The 22,540-nt window shown below is 38.4% G+C and overlaps 2 protein-coding genes across 2 annotated transcripts; one reads left to right on the top strand and one right to left on the bottom strand.

Annotated features, from left to right (window-relative positions):
* Positions 1-1,279: 1,279 nt before the first annotated feature.
* LOC102828352 (olfactory receptor 4E2-like) lies at positions 1,280-2,221 on the top strand. The gene has a single exon (XM_006835462.1). It carries the CDS (start codon positions 1,280-1,282, stop codon positions 2,219-2,221), a length of 942 nt encoding a protein of 313 aa, XP_006835525.1.
* A 15,767-nt stretch (positions 2,222-17,988) lies between these two features.
* On the bottom strand, positions 17,989-18,936 carry LOC102827961 (olfactory receptor 4E1-like). The gene has a single exon (XM_006835461.1). The coding sequence runs from the start codon at positions 18,934-18,936 to the stop codon at positions 17,989-17,991; it is 948 nt and encodes a 315-aa protein (XP_006835524.1).
* Between the last annotated feature and the right edge of the window lie 3,604 nt (positions 18,937-22,540).

Here is a 22,540-nt window from a genome sequence, read left to right as displayed (position 1 = left end):
ATAGTGACAATTGTGAGGATGATGCAGGACGGGACAGTTTTTCATTGTTATGCATAGGGTTGCTATGAGTTGGAACAGACTTGATGGCACCTAACAACAACAAAGTAAATATCTAAAGAACCCTGGTAGTGTAGTGGGTTACGAGTTGCACAAGGTCAGCAGTTTGAGTCTAACAGTCACTCCATAGGAAAAAAGATGAAGCATTCTGCTTCTGTAAGGATTTATAGCCTTGGAAATCCTATGTGGCTATGACTTGGAACAGACTCAACGGCACACAATCACCACTATCACTAAAGTAAATGTGTTATTTTACTTTTACTTTTGATTACAGTTAAATGCCATAAAAGGAGTATAGAAGTGAAGAAATAAGATTTCATTGATGGTATCAGGAAAGCTTTCCTAAATGTAATACTCTTTGAGATTGTTTTGATGGATGAATACTATTTTAATAGCAAATGCACCTGATTTGAGAGTACATTTTTTTGTGTGTAGAGGAAACAGAATAAATAAAGGCAGAGATGTTGTAGGTAGTTATGGCATGCCTTGAGGATAGTAACTTGTTTAACTGGCGATGCAAACTCACCAGCTGCTCCCTGGAAATCCTATACAGGGTTGCTATGAGTTGGAATGGACTCGATGACACTTAGCAACAACAACATATTGGAAACTGGTAGTAGAACTTTGAAGACTTTGAATATATTGTTTAATTTGATCGGTAGAGTAAATACTGAATGATTTTAATTGTGGGTTGAATTTAGACTGTTAATTTGATGATTTGAGTGGTCTAGACTGAAATGAAAAGAGCCAATTAGCTAATGACAGGGATTTTGGCAGTATATTTATTCTTGTCAAGGTTTTTTTAAAATTTCATCTGCAAGACAAGAACAATAATGCCAATACAATGGTGTTGTGATTAAATAGCATGGTGTATATGTGCATAAAATGCTGGCATAACTCCTGATGTGACACTATAGGATAAGCACTGGGTTGCTAACAGCAAGATCAGTGGTTCAAACCCACTAGTTGCTCCTCAAAAAGCCTATACTGGGTTCCTATGTTTCAGAATCAACTTGATGGCACGTAACAATAACAACAACATATTGTAGCAATGATTATTAAATTGATTTTATAGTCACAAATAAGCAATATTTCCTGAAAATAAATAAGCAATTCAGATAGAAATGCAGTCACTTCAATTAGTTCCATTTCTAAAGTATTCAAGAAAAATTAACTTTCATTTCCTACCCTCCTGCCCAAGGTCTTTTGGAAAGCACATTGGATGGATGCACTAAATCGAACAAGAGTGATTGAATTTGTCTTCTTGGGACTTATTGATAACTGGGTGCTGGAGATAATCTTTTTCATGATATTCTCAGTCACTTATGTACTCACTCTTTTGGGGAACATTCTCATTGTGGTTACCATTGTCTTTACTTCACGTCTTCACACCCCCATGTATTATTTCCTGAGCAATCTCTCCTTTATTGATATCTGCCATTCATCTGTCACTGTGCCCAAGATGTTGGAGGGTTTTCTTTTAGAGAGAAAGACCATTTCCTTTGAAAATTGCATTGCACAACTCTTCTTCCTACATCTCTTTGCCTGTTCTGAGATCTTTCTGCTGACCATTATGGCCTATGATCGTTACGTAGCCATCTGCACTCCACTGCACTACTCCAATGTGATGAATATGAGGGTCTGTGTACAGCTTGTTTTTGCTCTCTGGTTCGGGGGTACTATTCATTCATTGGTGCAGACCTTCTTGACAGTTCGTCTACCTTATTGTGGTCCCAACATTATTGATAGCTACTTCTGTGATGTGCCTGCTGTCATCAAACTGGCCTGCACAGATACATACCTCACAGGAATGCTAATTGTGTCTAATAGTGGAACAATCTCCCTTACCTGTTTCCTGGCCTTGGTAACCTCCTACACAGTCATCTTGGTTTCTCTTCGAAAACAGTCAGCTGAGGGGCGCCGGAAAGCCCTGTCTACATGCTCGGCGCACTTCATTGTGGTTGCCCTCTTTTTTGGGCCATGCATCTTCATCTATACTCGACCAGACACCAGCTACTCCATCGACAAGGTGGTATCTGTTTTCTACACGGTGGTTACACCTCTGCTCAATCCTCTCATTTACACCTTGAGGAATGAAGAGGTCAAAAGTGCCATGAAGCAGCTCAGACAAAGACAAGTTGCTTTTATGAAATCATACATATGATCTACACTGGGGCTGTGAAGAGTATGGCAACGCAAAACCCAAACGAACCCCACGGCCATCTAGTTGATTTTGACTTTATAAGACAGAGCAGGATCTCATAGGGTTTCAACAGCTGTAAGTTTTTTTTAATTTTTTTTTTAAAGTTTTTATCGTGCACTGAGTGAAGGTTTACAGAACAGATAACCCATTTTACTTTAAACAAATTATACACTCCGTTTCATCTCAATGATTGCAATCCCCTCCAGGTAACATCTGGTATTCCTCTTCTCCCTTTGGTTCTTATTTCCATTCCACCCTCCTTTCTAACCCATCTGCACTTTGTTCTTAGGTAAATGTTACCCTTTTTGATCTTGAATGGTTGACCACTGCATGGTGAGCATACCTTACTAGTGTTGTCCCCACTTTGCACTTATCTACTGTTGGGCTGAAAATTGGGCCACCAGGGTGAGTTCCTTTTCAGACCTAAAGGATGGCAGAGGGCCATAATCACATGTTCCTCTGGTTTCTTTATGATCAGTAAGCCCTGCCTTTTTTATAGTTTTGAGTTTGTTTCACATTTTCTCCTACTCCATCTGGGACCTACTAATGTAATCCCTTACAGAGCAGTTGGTAGTGGTAACCAGGCAACATCTGGTTCTTCTAGTCTTGGTGTTGTGGAGATTGATGTTCCCGGGCTCCATTACTCCAGTGGACTAATTGATTACACGCCTCTTCAATTTTCATCACTCTTCTTTTTTTGAAAATGGAGAGACTAATAGTAGGACCTTAGATGGCCGTTCATGAGCTTTTAAGATTCCAGTCACTATTCACCAAAGTGGGATGTAGAACATTGTCTTTGTGGATTATGTTATGCCAATTGACCGTGGTGTCCCCTGAGACCATGGTCCTGAGGTCCCAGGTCCAGCAACTTTTTATAATGCTGTAAAGTTTTATGGAAGCACACTGCCACATCTTTCTCCCATGGAGTGACTAGTGGGTTTGAAACCACTGACCTTTTGGTTTGCAACTGAGAGCTTTAACCACTGTGCCATTAGGCTCATATCCTTAAAGAAAGAGCGTAAGTTGAGGTTCAAAATTAAGTGAAATGACATGGAACATTAAAGAGAGGGACTTATTAACTATTTTTAAATAAAAGAAAAGATCATGGTGGAACATATAAAGAAAATGCCTGGAGAGTTTAAAGATTGGGCACAGACTCAGTTTCCGGACCAGGTACAGCTGTGAGAATCTACTTTCCTGATTTATATTTTTCTGTGAGTATTGCCATGAGGAAGCTCTACATTATTCCTGTGTTTTACGTATTATAATGATTTCATTCTTATTTCCAAATATATCTTCAAGCTGTTTATTTAAGACTTTGCTTATTCACTTTGAAATAAACTTTGTTACTTTGGAAAGTAATTCTTGTACTTTTTGGTCAAATTTGGACGCCTTGTAGCCCTTATATTTTAAAGAAATAGAAACGTAGATATATAAAGAAGTTACTTTAAAACTCAACTCTTGTTGTGTACTGTCAAGTTGGTTCTGACTCATAACGATCCTATATAGGATTTCTGAGGCTGTGAATCTTTCCAGGAGCAGAAAATCTCCTGTAGAGAAAAGCATGAAGTCCCTAGTGGATTCAAACCATTGATTCTGTGGTTAACAGCCCAATCAATGTGTAACTCACCAAATCAATAAAATCTACATGTAATAAAATTTACCCATTTTAATTGTATGGCAGTGATGACTTTGACAGAGCTATACATCTATGCAATCACCTACCATCATTACAAACCGTTTTTCATTTTAGACTCTTCCCAGCCAATCCCTCTATCTTGCCCAAATATTCAAGGATATGATTTCCTTCACTGTACATTAGATTAGTCTTTCCTTGAGTTTCATATAAATGTAATCATTCAGTATGTACTGCTTTGTGTCTTTTGCATGTATACTGTTTCTGAGATCAGTCCACTTTGTGGTTATCAGTAGTTAGTTTTTGTTTATTGTTGGAGTCCTGGTTTTGGTTCTGTATGATAAGTATTGGACTGGTAACTGCAAGGTTGGCTGTTTAAACCCACTAGCCCCTCATTGGAAACCCTATATAATGGCACTTGACAACAACAACTGTTTAATTATTTGTGTATACCACAATATACTTATTTATTCATTATTCACATTTGATAAGGTTTGTTGTTGTTAGGTCTCATCGAGTCAGTACTGACTCATAGGGACCCTGTGTACAACAGAACGAATCACTGCCCGGTCCTGGGCCAACCTCACTATTGTTGCCATGCTTGAGCCCATTGATGCTGCCACTTTGCCAATCCATCTCGCTGGGGGTCTTCCTCTTTTTCTCTGACCCCTCACCTTACTGAGCATGATATCCTTCTCCAGCAACTGGTCCCTCCTGACAATATGTCCAAAGTGTGAGACACGAAGTTTGGCCATCCTGGCCTCCAAGGAGCACTCTGGTTGCACTTCTTCCAACACAGATCTGTTTGTTCTTTTGGCAGCCCATAGCACTTTCAATATTTTCCTCCAACACCACTAACTCAAAAGCATCAATTCTTCTACTGTAGACATTTATGTTCATGTCCTTGTATGGATGCATATTTTCATTTCTCTTGCCTATGTGCTGAGGAGCAGAGTTGTTGGATGACGTGGTAAATATGTTTAACTTGATAAGAAGTGAAAAAAACTGTTTTTTCAGAGATTGTACCATTTTCTACTCCCATCAGAGATATGAGACTTCCATATTTAAAAATTTGCTATTATTAATCTTCGGTATTAGCTATTCTAAGAGCTCTGGTAGTGCAGTGGTTACAAATCGGACTGTGAACCACAAGGTCAGCAGTTTGAAATTACCAGCTGTTCCTTGGGAGAAAGATGAGGCTTTCTGCTCCCGTAAAGATTTACAGCCTGGGAAACCCTGTACAGGGTCACTATGGGTCGGAACTAACTCCACGCACATGACAACAACAACAACATTAGCTATTCTAGTGAGAATGTGATCTATCTATCTATCTATCTATCTATCTATATATTTTTTACTGTAGCTTCCATATTTATTTAAATTTTGGTTGTGGAATTTATTTTATCAGATATAATGTAAGTAATCACTGTTTTTTTCAATATCTGTTCTAGTGTGAAGAAAATGTATTCCATACTTCCATTTAATTTTTTTTCACTGAAAGTTTTTGTGTCTCTTATACTTGGATAGACTCTGTTTTAGTTTCTAAATTATTCATCTTTCGTTTTAAAGAGAAATCGAACCCATTTATATCTAGTAATTATAATAGATGTTTGTAAATGCATACATAAATGACTTTTCAAAAACTTTACACCTAATTATTTTAAACTTAAGTAAATGAACTTACATATAATGAGAGATAGATAAAATATTATTTGCATTAGCTACCCAAAATGGGGGGGAGGGCCTACAAAGGCAAGAAGTGACTGGCTTACAAGCTTCAAGAGGGAGCCTAGATGCAGAGGGTGTGGAGGAAGGTAGAATTTCCACTGAGTAGTATCCAATCTATCTGGGTGCGGCTGATGAAAGGAGATGCGGCTAGGTCTCTTGTGATACAATAGTGAATAAAATTGTTATCAGGACTGACTGTGAGGGTTGGAAATGTAAAGGTAGATGTTTTGTAGCAAAAGGAGGGTAGTGATTGACTTTGCAGTCTAGGAGTGGAGGTCCCTGGGACCATCAAGGAAGAAGAGCGGAGAGGGGGACCCTACCCAGAGAAGCAGTGATGCCAGAGATGGAGGCAGAGACGACGACGTGGAGAGATGGAGCGGCTGGGGACTTTAGACCCAGAAAGGGAGAGGGGCTGTGTGCTGATGAGTAGGGGGCAGGCTCGCAGGATGTAGCCTTTGGTTGGTTGATGATGCACGAGGGGATGACTGTAAAGCTAATGTTCTCCCATATAAACTATCACATAATTCACAATAAAACATTAAAAAGAAATCTTGTTTGCTTATTTGACTTGGTGTCACACATTATAAATTAAATTGGACTTTCATTTGCTTTATCTTCTTTCACTGAAAGCATGATTTTCTTTTTTCTAAAATTGTAACAATAGAGACAACAAAACATTTGCCATTTCAACTATTTTCCCATGTACAGTCTAGCCACACCAACTATACTTCCCATGTTGCACAACCATCACCACTGTCCATTTTCTTATGTCAAACACTATTGTCATATGCCAGCTTTGTATTAAGATATATCCTCCTCAGTCTTAGTGAGAACACCAGGGCTCCTGGTGTGGCACTGTAGAATCAGCACTGGACTGCAAACCACAAAGTCAGCAGTTCAAACTCACCAGTTGCTCCCTGGAAACCCTATACAGTGTTGCTATGAGTTGGAAGGACTCTACAGTACTTAGCAACATTAGTAACAACTGAACTAAAAAAGGATGTTGTTGTTAAGTGCAGTTGAGTCAGTTTTGATTCATAGTGCCCCTGTTTAGGATTTCTGAGGCTTTAGAAAATCTTGGTAGTAGCAAAAAACCTCATCTTTCTACTGAAAAGAGGATAGAGTCCCATTTTAAATTCAAACAAAAAATTATCCTGTTTCGACAATCAACTAGTGGTTATGTCATTTAACAAGATGAATCCAGTAAACACAGGTAAGTGTGTACAAACAGAAGGTCTTTACAACCTATGGCACAGCTCTATGCCACAATCACTCACAGTAACTGAACTACCTTCACATGATGCAATAATGCCAGATAAATAAACGTGCTGGTGATAAAAGAAAATTATAAAGTGAACTCAAGATCACTTAGTCTTTTTTCTTCAACTTTATTCATTTATCTTATTATTTTTTTAAACTTTTTATTGTGAATTGAGTGAAGGTTAAACAGACAAGATCATCAGCTTTACTTTGAACCAATTATGCATTTTGTTCATCTCAATGATTACAATTCCCTCCCTGTTAACAGCAGTTATCCTGTTTTTTCCCTATGGCTTCTCTTTTATATTTTATATTTCACAAATGAACAAAGAAAAAATATTTGATGTACATATACAAAACAAAAAAATATATATTAATTTAAATGTCCAAAGGGCACATTTTGCAAGCCAGCCTCCTGCCTGTAGGCACACAGACTTTCTAGTCTATTGGCCTAGAGTCCTCAGCTGCTCTGTCTGTCCATGCCATCGCCTCTGCCACCGTCTCTGCTGTTTCTGTTTTTCTGGGTAGGATCTTATGCTCCACTCATGTGCTTCCTTTTTGATGGTCCTGGGGTCCTCTGTTTCTGAAATGAAAGATTAACTACTCCCTCCTTTTAGTTATACAGCTACAATTACACCTGTGACAATTGTGATTAATCCTGATAACAATTACTCACAACTGAATCATAAAATCCTATCACTATCCTCCTCCACCCCTTTTCACCAGATCCATCTGGAAAAGAGGAAAATGATTCATTGGGGATTCTACCTTACCCCACCTCATTCTGAAGCTAAGTACACTCATGAAAGTTTGTAAGCCAACCAAATTGTGCCTTTATGGTTGGTTACATGCTGTGGAGTCGGTTCTGACTCGTAGCGACCTTGTACAGGGTTTCTGAGGCTGTAAATCTTTTATAGCACCCCCACCCATTTTTGATAGCCAGTGTCTAGATTGCCTGTCTCTATCAACCCAGTGCACTGAGGAAACAAGCTTGATCCTTGATATGAAGAATTTTTCTACTTTAGTTGGAATTTTAAGCATCTGCATTCATAAGCAAAGGTTCAGTTAATCAAATTGTAGCAATTTATGCTTGCTCACAGTATCAAACTTCTTTATCTTCATATGGTTGAGTTCTGGCCAGCTAGCAATCCAAGCTAGGTCAAATAGATACTACCTGCAAGTTTTGGAGTTCATGCACACCTCCCACCACTTCAGACTAACTGGCCATTTCACTCTGAGCTCTAGCCCCCAGTGGCTAGGTCAGTGTCCATGGGCTCTGGAGTTCACATATCTCCCTAAACTTCAGAAAGTCACTTAGTCTTTAAAGTCACAACAACAAAGAAACTGTAGGAATGCAGGTCAAGAGAGGAGATTGCAGCTGGCCAGATAGCCTAGTTATCTAAATCAAGTTGAACCTAAGTCAAAATTTGCTGCAACGAATAAGAAAGGATAGAAAAAACAACAGCCAGGTTATTACCTAGCACACTTTGTTGTTGTTAAGTGCTGTCGAGTTGGTTCCGACCCATAGCGACCCTGTATAGGGTTTCCGAGGAGTAACTGGTGAGCTTGAACCACCTACCTCGTAGTTCAAACAGCTTTGCAGTCCGGCGCATTAACTCACAGCGCCACACCAGGACTCCAGCACTTTAGTGGCCATACAATCAAACTCTATCTTGAATGCACAAATTGAAGAAAAAAAGTCTTTAAAAAGAATATTAACATTCTTGCATGTTCACATTAGAAACTCTATTTCTGGATTAAAAACAATATCCAGTGCTTGCTTAAGAATCACATTTAGACAATATGACTTTCAACATAAATAAGTTTTATAGGAAAAACTTTAATACTAACGTTTTACGATATCCTTTAATACTACTTTCATGTAAAATTAAACAGAGCAACTTAAAATTTCACTAGGAGCATGGGTTTGTCTGATTCAAGAAATGTTTCCAAAATTCATTCAACTATCTTCTGTTCAGGATAAACTGTGCATCATCACAAATCTTATTTAATAACTTTAGGAGAAAGTTGTTAGAAAAATGGAAAATCAACCCACAGGCAAGATGTCCTCACTATTAGGCAAAGAAGTGTTTTTGCACTATTATATGCTATTCTGTTTCACCTGGTGATTCACCTGATTCTGTAGATCAATGTAGTATTGAAAATGTGTTGTTATTATTGTCATTTTACTTAACCTATCTCTGGAGTTTATGATGGCATCTTCCTGAAGTATCACGTTTTCAGCTGCCTGATCCAGAAGCTTGAAATTCTGGGTGCCCTTCTGTACCTGTTTATTGAGTGTGATCACATCAGTACCACAGAAGCTCTTAAACTAACCAGATTGTGTTTGCAGTATCAGTATCCCAGTCACCATCACCTCAGTTAGCAAACACCGAGCATGTGGTTTTTATTTTTATTCCCCTAGTCCTGGTGTGGCACTGTAGGATAATCATTGCACTGCTAATCACAAGGTCAGTGGTTCAAACCCATCAGCTGCTCCTCAGAAACCCTATACAGAGTCACTATGAGTGAAAATGATCTCAACAGCACTTAACAACAACAACTGATGGAGCCCTGGTGGCATAGTGGGCTACCAGTTGGACTGTTAACTGCAGGTTTGTAGGTTTGAATCCACTAGCTGTCTGCAGAAGAAACAGAGATTTATAGTCTCAGAAACCCTGTACAACGTCACTATAAGTCAAAATCCACTTAATTGTACACAGCAACAGTGATGTTGAGCATAGTTTCATTTGCATATTAGCACTTTGTATATCTTCTTTTGTGGTGTATCTGTTCAAATATTTTGTTTGTTTACTACTTTTTGTCTTTTTATTACTATGGTGTAAGAGTTCTTTGTATATTCTAGATGTGAGTCCTTAGTTTGTATATATCTCTTGCCAATGTATTTTCTCACTCTGTGACTTGTAACTTCATTTTCTTAATATTTCATTTTGAAGAGCAAAACTTATAAGTTTTGATAAAGTCCAATTTATTAAATTTGCATTTTTATGTCTCAGGCATTTTGTGTTCTCTATAAAAATCTTTCTCTATTCCAAAGATTGGAAGATTTTCTCCTATTTTTTTTTTTTTCCTAGAAGTTTATAGTTTGGGCTTTAATTTTAGGTCTATGATCCGTTTTGGGTATACTTTTTATATAAAATTGTAGAAATGTATTTTTTTCCTTATATCTAGGTGATTCAGCATCATTTAAACAGACTGCTTATTTTTCTATTGAATTACCTTGGCACCTTTGTTAAAAATCAATTCACCTTTTATTTGTGAGTTTAATTTTGGATACTTTGTTTTGTTCTATTGACCTATAGTCCATCTTTGTGCCAGTAGCACATTGTCTCATTACATTAGCTTGGAATTAAATAGTGTAAATCTCTAAATTTGTTCTTTTTCAAAATTTGTTTTGCCATTTCACATCCTTTGCATACCAATATAAATAAAAGAAAGGCTGTCTATTTCTGTCTAGTGGCACTGTAGGATAATGCTCTGGACTGCAAGGTCAGTGTGAACCACAAGATTGGCAGTTCAAACCTACCAGCCTCTTCTTGGAAGCCCAATTCAAGGTCACTATGAGTTGCAACCAACTTAATGGCACTTAACACGATCAACACAATTTTATAAGAAGGCCTCTTGGAACATTAATTAGGATTGCATTGAATCTATAGATCAATTTGGGTGAGAATGAACATCTTCAAAATGTTCTCATAATCCATGAACATGGTATATTTCTCATTTAACTCTTGTGTAATTTTTCTCAGTAATGTTGGTCATTTTCATTTGCCAATGAAATGTTGGTCATTTCATTAATTTTTTCCCAAGTATTTTATTGTTTTATTTATATATTTAAGAACATTCTAAGGATGAAAAAACTTAAGTTAATTTGAGAGATTGCATGTGGCAGGCAGCTTCTAAGATAGTCCCCAACAATCTCTACCTTCTGTGATCATGCCTTTGTATAGTCCTCTTCTTTGAGTTTGAGTGGGACCTGTGACTTCTAATCAGAATATGATGAGAGTGATAGGATGTCACTTCTGTGATTAGGTTAGACAGGATAGTGACTTCTACGTTGCTAAATGATGCTCTCCTTTGCTGACTTTGATGAAGCAAGTTGCTAAATTGGGGAGGACCATGTATTCAAGAGTCCTGGTGTGGTGCTGTGGGCTAATGCATCAGATTGCAAAGTCGTTTGAACTGCAAGGTTATTGGTTCAAGTTCACCAGCTGCTCCTTGGAAACCCTATACAGGGTCGCTGTGGTTGGAATCAACTTGACAGCACTTGACAATAACAGCAACATGTATCCAAGAACTGAGGGAAGTCTGAGTTCTTAGCCAGCTTAGAACTGAGACCATAGTCTAAAAGCCCTTGGTGGATTGTAATTCTACAACCACTTGAGCTTGACTCTTCAATGAGACCTTAGGTCTAGCCAATGCCTTGATTGCAGCCTATGTGAACCTTAGATCCAACTAAGCCATGCTTGGATTCTTACTTCCAGATCTGTGAGATAATAAATGAATGTTGTTTTAAGTGGCTAAGTTTGTGGTAATTTTTTATGAAGCAGTAGATAGTACATATTGATCGAATTTTTCAAATTATAGTCAAATAATCATTTTCTGGACAATATCAGCATTTCTTATTCCTTCATACCTCCCCAAATTCTGTGTTTGTATACACTGAGTGTGCAGTGACTATATAACTAAAATATATTTTAGCTTTTACTTGTTTATAGTGTTGCTTTATTAAGTGCAGTCGAACCAGTTCCGAGTCATGGCAATGCTGCATAGGGTTTCTGAGGAGCAGCTGGTGCGTTTGAATCACCAACATTGCGGTTCAAACCAACCTTGAGTAGGAACAGCAATATCGAGCCACCTAATCTGGTGTGACACGACAGGATAAAACACTGGACTGCAAGGTTGATTTGAACCACAAGGTCAGCAGTTCAAACCCATCAACTACTCCTTGGATGGGTCTCTATGAGTTGGAACTGACTCAATGGCACTTAACAACAACAACTATTATTTTTAGTTAGTCCACATTGACAAAAGGGAGTACTATTTTTGTGTGTCTATAAATGAAAACCCCTGGTTTAGAAGCCCAGATAATTCTTTCTCAGAACTTTCTGAAGGTTGCAACACTTACATTTTTTATTAGGAGAATAAAAATTTTTTTATTTGGAGAATGAAACAAAACCAAACCAAAATAAAATAATAAAGCATGATTGGAGCTAGAATTCAAGACTACAAGTAAAGGGTTAAAATTAGAATCAACTCTCTATAGGAAACAGGCATGTGTTTACACAGTATGCCTGGTGTTTAGGTGTTGTGGGGGGGTGGCAGTACAGATAAAGTAGGTAAGAATTTTTTTTTTCTACATGCGAAAATGTATCACAGGATCTAGCACCATGAGAACTTAACTAGTTTGTTTTTCAAATCACAAGAAAGCTGTAATTGCAAATTTCATGCTACCCTGGAATCTCAAATGGCACAAGAGTTCTGCTCAGAGTTCCTTAGTTACTTACTGTCTGACAGTGAATCATTCAGATTGGATTTTGTGGCTGCAGATGTTCTGGAAAATCACACAACTTTCCCCTTACGGATGCTGAATAAAGTACACTTGTTCTGTCTTTTCTTGGTTTTACAAAGTTAATTGGACCCAGTTTTCACCAGGGATAATGAATATTAAAGAAAAATAGAGCTGCAAATGTGTATAAAAGGGAGATGGTGCCTTCTTGCTCCCCTCATTAACTTTTTGCCTTTTGTAGTTTTACTTTTAAAAAATTGAAATATAATTCTAATACCATATAATTTACCCTTCTAAAGTCCTGGTGTGGTGCTGTAGGATAAGCAATTAATGCTAACTCTGAGGTTGGCAGGTCAAACCCACCAGTCACTCCTTGGAAACCTTATACAGGGTCGCTATGAGTCAGAACTGACTCAAGGGCACCTAAAAACAACAGAGTACATCTCATTTTTAAAACGGTAACATTTATTTCCATGTAATTATTTAATTTTGTGAAGTTACATAGAATAAATGTAACTTTCCAATATTTACTGTATAATATCAGTGCTATTTGAATAACTGTAGCAGATTTGGAATATGTTTATTTTTTTCTACCTATCTTTCCTTGAGGTAACTTAGAAAAAGTAAAGCTTTATTGCTTAAACAGATTTGTTGAATGAACCTATTCACTGAAACTATTTATTGATTGTGAAGTATCATTATATCATAAATTAAATATGAAAGGAAAGCTCAAATTTCATATAGGAAATTTTTCTTTGTCACATGATGGCTGAATACTGCATAAAGATGGATATGCATTACATTGGTATTACACTAGCATTAAGATTTTTGAGGACTCTATTTAGAAACATGGAATCCTGGTGTGAAGCTGCAGGATAAAGCCCTGGATCACAAAGTTGGTGGTTCAAACTCACCAGCTGCTCCTTGGAAACCCTATACACTTTAGCTATGAGTTGAACTGATTCCACGGCATTTAACAACAATAACAATGTAATATAAGGATCCCTGGTAGCACAGGGCTTAACCATTCAATTGCTTACCAAAATGTCAGTGTTTTCAAACCTACCAGTGGTTCCATGGCAGAAAGAAGTAGTAATCTGCTTCGGTAAAAGATTTACAGCTTTGTAAATCCTATGGGGACAGTTCTACTCTGTCCCACAGGATCGCTCTGAGTTGGAATTTATTTGACAAGTGGGTTTAGTTTATCTAGAACTATATAAGAATATGAACAAGTGTTTAAATAAAACTCCAACAAATGTTGCTGGTTTTGAAGACAGATAAAGGGAGCCAGTAGTCTCAAGAAATTTTAGAAGACAAATTCTCCTTGAGTTCTGGTGTGGTACTGGTGGACTGCAAAGTCGTTTTGAAGTGCAAGGTAGGTGGTTCAAGCTCACCAGTCACTCCTCGGAAACCCTATACAGGGTTGCTATGAGTCGGAACAAACTTGATGGCACTTAACAACAACAAAGAACCTTTCGAAAAGAATGCTATCTTGCTGACACTATGATTTTAGCCCAGTGAAAATGGTGTTGGACTTCTAACCTACATAATCATAAGATAAGAAATTTGTGTTGTTTCAAGCTGCTGGATTTGTGGTAAATTGTTATAAGGTGGTGGTGGTTATGTGCTGTGGAATCCGTTCTGACTCATAGTGAACCTGCATAGGGCTTCTGAGGCTGTAAATCTTTATGGGAGCAGAAAGCCTCATTTTTGTCCTGTGGAACAGCTGGTAGTTTTGAAATGATGACCTTAATATTAAGGTTAGCAGCCCGACTCGTAACCACTAAGCTACCAGAACTCCTATTTTGTTAAAGTAGCAATATAAAATTAATAGAATAATTTATATGGATTTTTTTTTTTTTTTTGTCCAATAAAGGAACCATGTGTGAGTCTATGAAAACTTGAAGATACAGACATGTTGCTACACATAAATAAAAACATGATCAACATACTTGGTCTAATTGAATATATATTAAATATACTTTTCATTAAAATACCCACAGTATTTTTGGTAGAGTTTCTAATAATATTCTAAAATTTATTTTAAAAATTATATAAATGAAAATAGTTAAAAGTTGATTGAATGCATATAGTTCCAAAGTTGTTGATTTCCTGGATTTAATTTGTGTCGGCTTACTGAAGTGTATCGGTTTATTGTGAAACAGAAAGCTCTATTACTAATTACATAGGTAACCAGGAGGGTGATACACTGTGACTGAAGGGACTAGATTCGGTATAGATGAAGATTTTAAAGATGTCCAGAGAGCTACCATATAAAACAGACTCCTGGTATGGCACTGTAGGATCAGATCTGGACTGCGAACCACAGAAGCAAATCCACAAGCTGCACCTCAGAAATCCTATTCAGTGTCGCTATGAGTTGGAATTGACTTGGCACTTAACAACAACAACAACCATATAAAAGAGTTGTAATATCAATTTTAATGGAACTAATAGAGTTCTGGTTAATTCACAGGATTGCAGAGTCAGTTTGAACTGCAAGATCGGCGATTCAAGCTCACAAATTGCTCCTTGGAAACGCTATATAGAGTCACTATGAGAGTTATGGTGTTGGAGGAGAATACTGAAAGTGCCATGGGCTGCCAAAAGAACCAACAGATCCATTTTGGAAGAAGTGCAGCCAGAGTGCTCCTTGGAGGCCAGGATGGCCAAACTTTGTCTCTCATAGTTCAGACATATTGTCAGGAGGGACCAGTCACTAGAGAAGGACATCATGTTTGGTAAGGTGGAGGGTCAGAGAAGAAGAGGAAGACCCCCAACGTAATGGATTGGCCAAGTGGCAACATTGATGGACTCAAGCGTGGTAACAGTAGTGAGGTTGGCCCAGGATTGGGCAGTGTTTCACTCTGCTGTGCATAAGGTCACTATGGGTTGGTACTGACTCAATGGTACCTAACAACAACAATGAGTCGGAACTGACTCAACTGCACTTAACAATAACAACTATGGGATGAACTACAGTACACACAATACTAAAAATATAGCTGACCCTTTTTGTTTATTCTGAAATGAATTAAGAATTGATTGGGACCTTTGAGTCATTATTCGATTCATGTTCTGTTAACTCTCCAAAAAGTATTCTGAAAAATTGAACAGGTCTACACAGGAATCCAGCACATTACAGATTTACACAATACAGAGTGAATGACTAATTTTGGCTCCAAAGGAAAGAGACAAATGATTGAAATGACAGAAAGTATTCAAAAGGACAAAGAATAAAAAGAAGTTTATTGCGTAAACTTGGAGATGCTCATGAAAATATATAAACGCCATTATGGACAAATTAACAAACAAACGTAGCATGTTGGCAAAACCCTACAATTCTCACATAAAACCCAAGTCAGATCAGTTTTACATATTTATGATTAAATGAGGTCCATAAAAATATAAAATGGATCTTATGGCTCACCAGTTTATTGATCATAGGCTCACTGATGGCTCAGATGATTTCCAGCTGCATTTAATCATGGCCTTCTTACTGATGGAGTCCAGTGAACCCTTGATTCCCAATACGCACAAGCTCTTTTGTGTGTATGTACATATTTGAGAAACTTTGCTTGGAATATCCTCTTCAGATCCCCTGTTTTCCCAGTTCTCTCAGCACATGCCACTCTTAGAGCACTTATCACAATGCTCTAAGAACGTGTTACTGTCACAACTAGATTCTACTTGGGATCTTCTCCCATCTCTTAGTGCAAGACTGGTGGGTATGAGCTATTTAGCAAAGAATGCTGCATTGAATGAATTCGCTACATAACTATTTGAATGATTTAATTAAAATAAAATTGTACCATTCCATGTGTGTGCTTAATCCTTCCTGGTGGGTTCCTATTGCACTGAAAAAGATTCAAAACTCCTTTTACTACCCACCTCTTTGCCTTACAATAAGCTGAAACCACACTGGTCTTGCATTTCCTGGAACAACTCGAGGTCTTTCCCAACGGAAGTCTTTGCACCTGCCATTTCCTCTGCCTAGATCACACATTGCCTCTTTTTCTGATAGTCGTTTCCTTTTTATCTTTTGTATCTTAGCTTAAATGCCATTTCCCCAGAGTCCCTCCTTGACCATCAGTCTAAAAGACAGTCTATTCCATGACTCTCTAACAGCATCCTGCATTGTTCTTTTATATAATTTATCATAGTCTAGAATTTATTTGCATACACTTTTTTTTGTGTCTTGTATCTTCATTAGATTCTAAAATCCATGAAACAGATTATATGTATATTTTATTTATGACTATAATCCTAGTACCTAGAATATAATAGGTATTCAGTAAATATTTGCTAAATAAATAAATAGTAAAATATCATCATGTTATTGCTTCCATGACAGATTTTTGCCTGGCTACCTGGTGTGGTGCTGTGGGTTAATGCGCTGGACTGCAAAGTTGGTTTGAACCACAAGGTCAGTGGTTCAAGATCACCAGCTGCTCCTTGAAAACCCTATACAGGGTTGCTATGGGTCAGAATTGACTCGACGGCACTCAACAACAACTTGAGGTTGTCAATAACTTCAGTAGTTTAAGTCTTCTTTCCAAGTCATCAAAGCCATATGAGGGGCTTCAGAAAGTTTGTGGAAAGATTCCAATAGCTTCTCATTCCCTTTTTTCCCATGAACTTTTTGTAGTACCCCTTGTATGCAAATTAGCTTTGTCTGATTTATCAACACTTACTAAATTATTTAAGCAAGTGTCTAAGTCGGGATGGGGAACGTCTGGCCCTCAGACCATGTAAAGCCCTCAAAATCATTTGGTCTGGCCCTGACAAGGTGACTGCAGTTCCAGCCATCACATTGTTGCTGTTGTTAAGTGCTGTTGAGTTGATTCCGACCCAGAGCAACCCTGTATAGGGTTTCTGAGGAGCAGCTGGTGAGCTTGAACCACCGACCTTGCAGTTCAAACTGCTTTGCAGTCTGGCGCATTAACACAAAGCACTGCACCAGGACTCCACCATGACATTGTTATTGTTGTTAAATGCACCATCACATTAGGGGTGAGTGAATTAGATGTTTGACCAAATATAGTAGGCTAATTTTTAAGTTGATGATTTTGTATGGTCTGCGAATGATGCTACAAATTTTGTCAGGAAAAAAGTTTCCCCACGTCTGGTCTTAGTGAATGATATAGGCAAGGGCTGCCAGAAGGTTTGTTTAGATCTTGGTTATCATTTGAGACAAAAGCAGGAAAAAGGCAGCATGGTATAATCAAAATAGCACAAGTTTGCATGATACACTTAGGTTCACATCCTGCCTTCATAATTTTCTAGCTGGGTGACCCTGGCCACGCTCTCTTTGAACTTTAATTTCTCATGTGTAAGTGAGGCTAATAATACCTCCCTCCCAGGACTTTTGTGAATAAATAGATGCAAAGCATCCAGATCAATTTCCAACATATGGAAGATGTTAAAAATCACAGCTATTGTTATGATTGTCAGATATTGGGCCAAAGGACAGTTTTATGAGTCATAAAGTCTGATAGATATGGTATGTAACTTATTCATTGCAAGGCGTTCCTTTGATTTGAAACAGCAAACATCCTAAGGGCTGAGCCATTTTCATTTTTCTTCTTTTCCTTCTTTCTTTCCCATTAGTTTATTTAAAGCATTCTTCATGTCTTCATTCCTAAGGGTATAGATGATGGGGTTCAGCAGAGGGGTGACAGCAGTGAAAAACACTGATACCACTTTGTCTTCTGGGAGGCTGGTGGATGGGCGGGAATAGATGAAGATGCAGTGTCCCAGGAAGAGCGTGACGACGGTGAGGTGGGCTGCACAGGTGGAGAGGGCCTTCCGCCTGCCTTCGGAGATCTGCTGCCTCAGACTCACCAGGATGACTGCATAGGACACCACAAGGACCACAAAGCAGACCACGGAGATCAACCCACTGTTGGAGACGATGAGAATCTCAATGATGTGGGTATCTGTGCAGGCCAGTTTGATCACCTGCGGGACATCGCAGAAGAAGTTGTCAATCTCATCAGGACCACAGTACGGAAGCTTGATGGTGAGGGAAGTCAGGGCAATGGAGTGGATGGTCCCCCCTGACCAGATGGCCACAGCCAATAGCACACATACCTTCCAGTTCATCACTGTCATGTATTGCAGGGGTTTGCAAATGGCCACATATCGATCATAGGCCATGATAGTGAGAAGAAAGATCTCTGTGCAGGCAAAGAGGTGCAGGAAGAACATCTGGGCCACACAGGCATCAAAGGAGATAAGCTTCTCCTCTGACCAGGTGTCCACCAGCATCTTGGGGACAGTGACGGTAGAGTGGCAGACGTCGATAAAGGACAGGTTGCTGAGAAAGAAATACATAGGAGTATGGAGCCGGCGATCATAAATAATAGTTATGACAATGAGGATGTTCCCAATCAGTGTCAAGACATAGAAAATGAGGAATATGACAAACACAGATATCTGAATCTTCTGATTTGTAGACAACCCTCTAAGGTGAAACTGTGTCACTAGGGAAGTTTGATTGAGTAAGGAAGCCTCTTCCATTGTCTTTGTTGGACACTCCTGTCAGTAATAAAAAACATAACAAAAACAACAAAAAAGCCTGACACTTAACATCTGTATCAATCATTATATACATATATATATCAATATATAAATGAGCTCTGGTAGCGTAGTGGTTATGAATTGGGCTGTGAACTGTAAGGTCAGCAGTTCGAAACTACCAGCTGCTCCGCAGGAGAAAGATGAGGCTTTCTGTTCCTGTAAAGATTTATAGCCTCGGAAACCCTGTTTAGGGTAGCTATGGGTTGGAACCGACTCGACGGCTATAAAACTACAGGAGCAGAAAGCCTCATCTTTCTCCCGCGGAGCGGCTGGTAGTTTTGAACTGCTGACCTTGTGGTTCGCAGCCCAATTCATAACCACTATGCTACCAGAGCTCCTTAGTTACCATATACGATAGAATAAAACAGTCCCATAGGGTTTCCAAGGCTATAATCTTTATGGAAGTAGATTCACATTTTTCTCTTGTGAAGCGACAGGTGGGATTGAACCACTGACCTTTTGTTTAGCAGTTAAGCACTTTACCAGTGTGCTACCAGGCTCCTTTTGATCCTACATAGGTAATTGTTAAAAGAGTACAATGCTCTTTACTAGCTAACTAAACTATTGTTTGGTTTTAAGATGACTTTAAGGAATATTTTTTACTTAAGACTAGGTTTAAAGGTTATATTAGGGTAATAGTTTCAGGGATTCATACAGCCTCCATGGCTCAAGAAAAATCTGGATTCCATGACAGTTTGAAATTTTGTTTATTTCCCTCCTTTAAGCAACATTCTTCTATAGAATCTTTGATCAAAATGTTCTGTAATGGTAGCAGGCACCATACAATTCTTCTGGTCTCATGGCGAAGAAGGCAGTTGTTGGTGGAGGCAACAATTAGTCACACAGCTCATTTCTGCCCCCTATTCATGACTCTCCTTCCTCTGCTATTTCAGCCAAATAGACACCAATTGTACCTTGGATGTCACTTGCAAGCTTTTTAAACCTCAAGCACTATGTAATGAAATTAGAGATAGAATAGAAGTGCTAGACATGATGTTGGGGTATTGGTGTGGTGCTGTAGGGTAAGCACTGGACTGCTAACTGAAAGGTCAGTGGTTCAAATCCACCAGCCACTCCTTGGAAACCCTATTCAGGGTTTCTATGAGTTAGAATGGACTAAACAGCACTTAACAACAACAACAACAACAACATGATGCTATGGCCACTTAATTTCTTGAATGTTTATAACCTTCTATCTAGAATTTATGGTCAAATAGCTTATGTTTCTTTAAAAAAATCTCCATTCAGTCATGATAGAAACCTAGTAGGTGTTAAATTTTTGGAATAATAGAATTGAGAATTTTGATTCACAAGAGATATAAAACAACCTTGAATAGCGAGTGAAGAGAGAGAGAGAGAACTGAGAGAGAGTGAGGGAGAGACATGAGAGGGGCCATCCCAGTAATTTATCCCTTGAGGTAGTAAAATATCTGTGCTTAGATTTAGGTTACTGACATTTATGGGTAAATAAATAAACATCTCCCTTCCCATCAAATAAGTGATTTGTCCAAGGCAATGCAAATCTTGACCTTGAACACAATTTTTTTTTTTGAATTGCTCTATTGATTTTCACCTAAACTACTTGTTATCCTGTGGGTTCTATCATGATATACTGAAACTGTAATTTCAATAACCTAGTTTTCAGAGGCCAGAAGTTTTTCACAAAGCTGCTAAATAACTGACAATGTGGCTGTGATATTTTTTGAACAATTTTTTTAAAGGTGGTTGGACAAAACTCTGGAAGCCTTGGAAAATATGGAGAGGGTAAAAGAAGGCTGGCTATTCTCCTACCCCTCACCTGAGGACAAAGTTGCTCAGTAAGTTGGAGGTCAAAGTCCAGGCCTAATATCATTGCCAAATATCGTTGCCATCTTGACTTGATTATTCCCAACTCCTTTCAAAGTCCAGTTCTGTTGGCTACCTTAATAGTCAACAAGTAAAATCAAAATAGCTGTTATAATTTCTTTTAAATTAGCCTATTAGTTAAAAAAAATATTGACCCAAGGAACAGTATTTCTGCTTTTAAAGAAATACATGCATAATATAGGAATGCTGGCAGTGCTGTAGGATAAGAACTGGACTGTTAACCACAAGGTTGGCAGTTTGAATCCACCTGCTTCATGGGAGAAAAATGAAGCTCTCTGCTCCCATAAAGATTTTTAGCCTTGGAAACCCTATACAGGGTCACCGTGAATTGGAATCAATTTGATGGCACAGAACAGCAACAACAAATACATAAGCCACAGAATCTTAGCCCTTAAAGGGATCTGAGAGCTTACCTTTTTCTTTTCTATTTTACAAATAGAGGATATGAGTCCCAGAGAGGTAAGGCAACTGGTCCGCGGTTACCCAGGGTTGGAGATATACTGGGTCTAAAGCCCAGGTTTCCTGAGTTCTAGGATAGGCTTCTTCCCTCTACCTCTACTCAGACCCCAATTTTTGTGGTGGGAGGCAATGTTAAATATATTTGTCTCAGTGACCTTCCTCTTTGTGTCTTAGTTGTTCTGAACCAGCTTGGAGGGGGGCTTATTTTCTGGTCTTTTTCTTGGCACAGCCTTGATATACAGCTTTCCCAAGGGTGATCTATTGAAGGAATTTGCCCCTCCGGGTTCCTTGGACCCTATCGTCCTATGCTATCTGTTTTCCATCACTGATCACTACTAATGGGTATCAGCCCTCCAGATCAGGCTTATCTGCCAGATAAATGAATCATTTCCACAGTTTATGAAAAAGGGCTAGAGGAAGCTGCTGTCTTCAGCTTCTATTTCTCTCTCTCTTCTCAGGTATTTCCTATACTTCAATATGCCGATCTTCTGAAGACAATGGCCATTTTTGTTGCCTATGTCAGAGGAAAGACCCTGATGGTAGTGTCAGATCAGAAAACGAGCAAGTTTAGATTTGTGGCAAAGAAGATATTTTGGGTGCTGGAGAAGCCTTTCAGTTAATATTGAAATTAAATAGAGCTTTGGGCTTGTATTACTATTTACAGCAATACCTTAATGTCGTTGCTGTTAAGTGTTGGAGAGTTGTTGTACAGTGTCTATAGTGACCTGTACAGAGTTTCCAAGGAGCAGCTTGTGAGTTTGAACCACTGAACTTGAGGTTCAAACCGACATTTCAGTCTAGCACATTAACCCACAGCGCTAGAGGTTAACTCTGCTATTTAGAATATTTTTTGAAGGTTGTTTGACATTTTTGCTAAAGTTATTTTAAAAAGTATAATGTTTTATATTTGTTTTCTTAGTAATTTATTGAATTCTAAAAGAAAGGTAGCAAAATGGAAAGCTGAAGAACTGACCAATGTTTATTTCAAATTCATTATAGGAAAGTTTACCTATACAGGCAAGAAGGGTATCAGGATCAGATGCAGATTTGAAATGCCGACTTCTGCTCCCTCATCCTACCAAACTCCAAACTAAATCTGTTGCAGGGAAGTCTATTCTGACAAATAGCAATCTTACAAGGCAGAGTAGCATCGCCCCATAGGGTTCCCAAGGCTGTTAAGTCTTTATGGGAGCTTACTGCCACATAATTCTTCTACAGA

Source organism: Chrysochloris asiatica, unplaced genomic scaffold, assembly GCF_000296735.1.
Source record: "Chrysochloris asiatica unplaced genomic scaffold, ChrAsi1.0 scaffold00017, whole genome shotgun sequence".
NCBI classification, from domain to species: domain Eukaryota; kingdom Metazoa; phylum Chordata; class Mammalia; order Afrosoricida; family Chrysochloridae; genus Chrysochloris; species Chrysochloris asiatica.
This window is presented reverse-complemented; position numbering and strand designations above follow the sequence as displayed.

Excerpts from the sequence above, each read along its gene's own strand:
- LOC102827961 (XM_006835461.1), bottom strand. The coding sequence starts at position 18,936 with ATGGAAGAGGCTTCCTTACTCAATCAAACTTCCCTAGTGACACAGTTT.
- LOC102828352 (XM_006835462.1), top strand. The coding sequence starts at position 1,280 with ATGGATGCACTAAATCGAACAAGAGTGATTGAATTTGTCTTCTTGGGA.